Genomic DNA, 6,700 nt, shown 5'->3' with positions numbered 1-6,700 from the left:
TACTTATTGTTTTTTATGAATAAAGTTTATATTTCTTTCCTGATTTTCATAGCTTTAAATTTTTTTGCAATTTTCAGAAAGTGTTTGTTATTTTAAGTCCGCTTTGTGTTGATTATTTCACTCGGCCGTGGGATTTGTGATATTTCATTACCTTATTACTTAAATGGATTCATTTTTGAAGCTCTTCGTCAACATGAGAACTCAAAGGAGTTGGTTGTCAAATCCAATTAAAGAGAAGCTATTGTGGTTATACCTAAAAGAGGACTATAAGCAAAATGAGGTTTTTGTTACCAAACCACCATTTTTTCCGCCCTGTCTTTGCATGCAGACTTGTTTTTCTCTAATATATGGTTCTCCATAATATTCACCTAAACATTTATTTTTTCTCTTACTATGAAATTGCTTTCTAAATTGTATTTATAATTTCCTAATTATATTTTGTATTATATCTTAAATACCATTGAAAATATTTAATTCTTTTTAAGACAAGAAAACATCAACTTTCAAGTTTTTTCGCATGGTTGTTATCTCTATATTAGTTATAGTTGGTTTTAAAATGATAGCTCTTGTATGGATTATGCGGTTGTGAATTTTGTTGTGTCCTCAGAAATTGCCTATGGATTTGAACATGGTTGAATAACGCTGTATACTCGTTTATTTTGTTATTACCTTTGAAATGTAAAATTTTGATATAGATTTTAGCAAATCAACTTAAAAGTATCACGTTTTAAGTATTTTTTTAATGGAATGCTTAATGGGAATACGTTTTCCAAATCAGCTAGGCTTTGCATAGCATCAAGATAGTTCCTTCTCATAGTTTTAGATGAAAACATTGTTTTTTCTAGTGGTTTTTTATACATTTAATCTTCGTCATTCTGCTACCAACCAAGAAATCTATAATCAAAGCAATTGCTATGGATGGTGATGAGGATATTGAAACTCCTAAGAAAAATAACGAATTCTTGATACATTCCTATCTTTTTTTTTTTAAAGGACTACTTGAACAATGTCAAGTGAGGATGACTTGAAGAAAACACAGATTGTGGAAGCTCGTGCTAGAAATATTAGCCATAATGTACGTTGCACTGAGTGTGGAAGCCAGTCCATTGAAGAGTCCCAAGCAGACGTTGCCATTCTATTGCGGAAGGTATTATTTTTCTTTATGTCTCTTCATTATTTCCCATTTGTCTGGATTGTTTTGTTGACTTATATTTGATGCAGATTTATTTAGGGTCCAAGGTTTCTAAATTCAACTAGAATGATGCAATGAATACATTTGTAGATTAAAGACTACTAAATCCACAAAAACTTATTTTGCTTAGGTGTGAAGGGGAAAATAAGAGAAGTAGAATTCAAAGGAACACTGCAATGATTGTTTCTTATGTCTCTTCATTATTTCCCATTCGTCTGGATTGTTTATTTTACTTATATTTGATGCAGATTTTTTAGGGTCCAAGGTTTCTAGATGCAACTAGAACGATGCAATGAATACATTTGTAGATTAAAGACTACAAAATCCACGGAAAACTCATTTTGCTTATGTGTGAAGGGGAAAATAAGAGAAGTAGAATCCAAAGGATACTGCAACGATCTAGTCAATCTAAAGGAATCAATGAGAAAATTTCAAGCCACACAAAACCAGCGACCAACTCATTGTCGAAAGCTCAATTAAATTCAGGAACTATAGCAAGTCCAACAACATTATATATGGGAGAAAATTTTGAATGCGATAATTCACCAAATTGAAGAAAATTTAGACTCCATTGATAGAATTAAATAGCCACACTTATTTTGCATTTGAAGGAATTATGCATCTAGCATGCATGTCAAATTGAAACTGAAATGAAAAAATCATTAAATGTTTTTTTTGTTATATCTTAAATTGTCTATGCATAGAATTTTCATATGGCTTGTATGGTTGCTCGGGGCACTGGAGAAGAGCAAAAATTTATTCAAATGATTGTACATAGAATGGTGAAAAGTTGGTAGAATTGCAAATTCCATATTTAAGCCAACAAACATGGCTACCATACTGAGCAAAATAAGTTACAATACTAGAGTTGTCCACCAATACTGCAACTCCACACAGTTCACCAAATAACCAGTGACAAGAGTAAGATGCCAATGAACCCTCAAGGTATTAGATCAGAATCGTATGCCAATCTGCTCAGCTTGAAACTTTTAAATTTGATGAATTGATCTAATGATACTCATTAAACAATCCAGGCATAATGTTTTGATTTTTATAAAGTAATTCATAAGTTATTACCAATAGTGGACATATAGTCTCATGATAAAAATAATCTCAAGAATAATATATGGAATTATATGATAGAGGGTTGGATTTGGATTCATGAGATGGAAAAAGAAAAGAATCCAAGGAATTATAGGAGGTTAATGAAAAAAAGTCAGATCAGAAAAAATGAAAATTGGATTAATGCTGTAAAGCCCCAAACTTTAATTTATAGGTATTAATTCAATATGCTGCAAGATTTTAAATAACCTGCTTTTTTTTAAATATCTTGAAGGTTTTTGAAAAGAACCTTTTTGAATTTAAATGCACAATTACTTTATATTATTAGGTTTAAACTTTGTTTATCTCTTATTCTCATTGACAAAAAACTTATAATAGTTAGCTTTTTGTGAATATTCTCATGTATTTCATGCAAGTAGATATAAGGTAAGTAATAAAAATGATATGAAACTTATGTATGACCTTCGGAATACGAACAATGACTTGTAACTGATACTTAGAAAATGAGATGATAATGAAATTGAATGACAAATTACATAAATATGATGTGTCTATCCGGGCAAACAACCTTAAAAAATACGGTTTAAATATAAATTGTGATAAATTATATATCTTTAGAATTAGTCAGATAAGAAGAGCATTATATTTTAGGTTTGCTTTTAGGCATTTATAATTATTGAATTCCTTCAAATATTAATGTAAACTAATTCTTTTTAGAAGTTTTTTTTTTTGTTTATGAATCTATATGTCACTAAATCAAGAACCAAAGATGTTTATTATTAATTTGGTCATTCATCACATCAATAATATCAACAGATAATTCATCAAAAATTAAATATTTAGATTGCTTAATCAATTCATACAAGCAATTCATATACTATAGAATATATGATTGATTCAGTTTTTCATTTAAGGATGGACTAGATTTCTATTGTAAATTTTTATACTATTCATTATTTTAATATTTCATCATTATTGAGAATATTATGCTTTAATGCATTTTCATTAATTATTATATCCTTACTTATATAGAGGCACATACATGTTTGTAATAATATGAAAATTCAGTAAAGATGTACTCCTTACTAATATCCTCGTTCTAACACTATCTTACAAATTATGTTTTAAGTCTTTTACGTGATTATCTCGTCCAAAATATTTTATTCATCTGCTACTATCTTTCATATCTTCGCTTGTTATCTAGACATTTATATCATGCTTGTATGGGAGTAACATTGCACATGCTTATGTTCCTTTTATGCATGGCTTAGTGCACAACCTTATGTTTAGGGGTGTCAAAATGGGTTTTTGGGTCTCCGCACATAATAATTTCTCCTATACTGCTAGTTACATTTGTAGAAAACTGCACTTAGATTTCGAAGTTTACGAAATTTGTTACATTGATAAGCTTCGATGCTTTGATGTGAGATTTTTACTGATACTGCTTTGATGGGAGTCTTAAGAAACCTCAAACACGTTGCACTTCATGAATTGTTTCCATGTATGGCAAATAGTTAAAGCCATGCCATGTTTTAATGAAACTTATTCATAATTTTTTTCCCATATTTATATATCATATGGATTTTATTATTGTGAATCTCGTGTTATTTAATTTTAACGAGATAACTCCATAGTGATACTTAACATGTTTAGTGTTTGGGGGCTTGTCATTTTCTTACTTTTCTCTTTCATGTATTTACGTGATGACTTTATTAGGTAATTAATTTGGTCCCATTTTAATGTTTTGGCAGCTAATACGGGACGAGATTAGGGCTGGTAAAACGGACAAGGAAATATACGAAAACCTGCAGGATAAATTTGGGGAGACGGTACTCTATGCGCCTAAATTTGACGTACAGACTGCAGCTTTATGGTTATCTCCGGTCAGTTTATCCTGGCAAATTTTGATCTTTAACTATATCTCCAATTTATTTTCTTTCTTTTTTGATTTTCTTTTGCATCATTGGCATATTTCTCCTTGTCTACTCGCTTACTTAAAGATACTCAAATTATGAGCCACTTTATGGAGTTGGAGCTTTGTCAAGTTTCGTTTTAGTTTAGTGGTTTCTTCTTATTTTCCATGAACTCACTTCCTGCAAACTCAGTTCATGATTTATTTTTTGTTATTGCAATTTTTGAGTGTGAAGGTGAGATCCAAAAAAGAGAAGAAATAACTCACTTACCATTTTCCACTCAGTTCCAAAACTGAATTCCAATCAGAGGTGGATCTCATTGGGGGTGTAAATGAGCATAGTTTGAGCTAGTTCATGTATTGTTCGACTCTACTCGTTAAGCAAATGAGCAAAAATGTTTTGTTTGTGCTCATATTATAGGCTTATTGAGCCGATCTCGACCTATATATGATTTTCAATTAGATTTTTTGTTCATGAATAGATCGTGATCGGCTCAATAAGCCTATAATATGAGCACAAACAAAACATTTTTGCTCCTTTGCTTAACGAGTAGAGTCAAACAATACATGAACTCGCTCAAACTATTATACTCATTTACACCCCCTAATGAGATCCACCTCTGGTTGGAATTCAGTTTTGGAACTGAGTGGAAAATGTGAAGGTGAGATCAAAAAAAGAAAAGAAAAACATACAAGTATACATACGCACAAGCATATAAACATAATTAAGCTACTAGCAACTTGCATAATCTGTAACTTGAGCTTCACGGCTTTATGAATAAAATTGATTGCTGACATTGATGAACTGGTACATGGAAAGTTCCTCGTCGCTGGAGCTGCTGCAGGTGTTTGGGCTTATCAGAGGCACAAGAGAAGGACTAATGTGCATATCATGGCTTTGGACCTTGTCAGAGGAGTGCCGTTAACAAAACTGGAGAAAAAAACAATGCTGGATATCCTCACGCCTCCGCCTCCACAAAGGAAGCTATGGTGGTGGAGCTGATGGGGATTTATTCTATTTTAAACATTTTTTTTTCATCTCTGTAGCTATAGTGTTAATATCTGGACAGTGATTTGTCTCTATTTTTATGCTGTTTTTTAATTCAGTTGTTTAATTTATACTGTCTGATGAATTTTTTCTATTATCGGAGTAAGATTTAGGTTTTTTTGCGATGACTTTTTTTACTGTTTTTTAAAGTAAATTTTTAGTATAAAATTTTTTATGCTAACTGCTTTAATCATCCCAAACGAAGCCTAAAGGACTTGCAAATTAAAGCTGAGTATTCAAAACTTCATTTGGGACCTTTTTTTATTTTTTAAATAATTTTTTAGTATAAAAATTTGAATTTTTATATTAAAAAATTACTTTAAAAAGCAGAAAAAGTTGTATTGCGTTTGAGTAATTATCCTAAGTATGTATAAAATTCTTAGCTTATGCGTTTTCAAAGCAGCAAAAATAATTATTTTGGTGTTTATTGAAATTAACTTTGCTATTTTGTAAAAAAGATTTGCTGCGAATAAGCTTTAAAATCAGGATTAGGAAAAAAAAAATGAAATTATGTAATTTCTAAAAATATAAATTTGTTCATAGGATTAATTATTTTTAATGATAAAAGCATACCTAATTTAGTTTGATATTATCTTTATTATTATTATTATTATTATTATTATTATTATTATGTTAATTGCATTTAGGTTTTGTTTGAGATGGTTTATATGTTTTTATTCTTGTTATTAATTTTTTTTCAACTGCAGTTTCTATAATGCTTTATTAAAATTTTGAAAAGAAATGAAAAAATTATCATTCAAATTATATCTTATTTATTATTATTTTTGAGAAATTTGACTTTACATGTGCAATTTGTGTCTTCCATTCTTAATGCCTTATTAATTTTTGTGATTCTCATTTGCAAGTAATTGTTTTGAGACAGTTTCAATATTCTTCATCTTCGTATTTAGTTAGTGGATAATTGTCATTAAAAGTTAGTGATATTATATATTTGATAAAATATGTCACCAATGATGTTATATACTTATCCTTCAAACTCTAAATTTTGAACAATTTTTTAAGCTTATTTGTCTTTTAGAACTAATATTGAGCAATAGTTGAAGAAGTTTTGATCATGTGTGCTTCGATCAAGATTTGAAAATTTTCAATTAATGCTGGAATAATATTCAAACAACTTTTAAGGCAAAGGGCGATTAAAGTATTGATAATATGTTCGATGAAACTTTTGAGTAATTTTCAACTTTATTACTTTTATAATGTTTCTTTTATGTGATTAACTCATTTGAGTCGTCTTGCTATACATGTACATATATGCTTGGATAACATATAAATCTTGAGGTGTGATCGAAAAATTTGTTATAGAATTTAAGTATTTAAGGCTAATGACGATGTTGCGTTAAATATGAGATGCAAACACATAACATACTGCTGGTAAAACATCATCGCACAACTTTTTATGATATCTTGGTGCATAATTTTAATAGATGTGATGCTAAAAATCAATGTTAAGCATGGTGGTTTGAAT

General features: G+C 29.7%; 1 protein-coding gene across 1 annotated transcript; it reads left to right on the top strand.

The window, feature by feature from the left end:
- The first annotated feature begins 994 nt into the window (after window positions 1-994).
- Window positions 995-5,339, top strand: LOC110107382 (cytochrome c-type biogenesis CcmH-like mitochondrial protein). Its single transcript, XM_028696903.1, has 3 exons — window positions 995-1,147; window positions 4,006-4,137; window positions 4,987-5,339. The coding sequence occupies exons 1-3, from the start codon at window positions 1,007-1,009 to the stop codon at window positions 5,167-5,169; spliced, it is 456 nt and encodes a 151-aa protein (XP_028552736.1). The 5' UTR covers window positions 995-1,006; the 3' UTR covers window positions 5,170-5,339.
- Window positions 5,340-6,700: the final 1,361 nt, after the last annotated feature.

This window comes from Dendrobium catenatum, unplaced genomic scaffold (assembly GCF_001605985.2).
Source record: "Dendrobium catenatum unplaced genomic scaffold, ASM160598v2 fragScaff_scaffold_853, whole genome shotgun sequence".
NCBI classification, from domain to species: Eukaryota; Viridiplantae; Streptophyta; class Magnoliopsida; order Asparagales; family Orchidaceae; genus Dendrobium; species Dendrobium catenatum.
The sequence above is the reverse complement of the archived record's forward strand: the minus strand, read 5'-3'. Positions and strand labels throughout refer to the sequence as shown.

Excerpts from the sequence above, each read along its gene's own strand:
- LOC110107382 (XM_028696903.1), top strand. The coding sequence starts at position 1,007 with ATGTCAAGTGAGGATGACTTGAAGAAAACACAGATTGTGGAAGCTCGT. Across the intron at positions 1,148-4,005 it reads TTGCCATTCTATTGCGGAAG|CTAATACGGGACGAGATTAG; the intron begins GTATTATTTTTC and ends ATGTTTTGGCAG. Across the intron at positions 4,138-4,986 it reads CAGCTTTATGGTTATCTCCG|TTCCTCGTCGCTGGAGCTGC; the intron begins GTCAGTTTATCC and ends GTACATGGAAAG.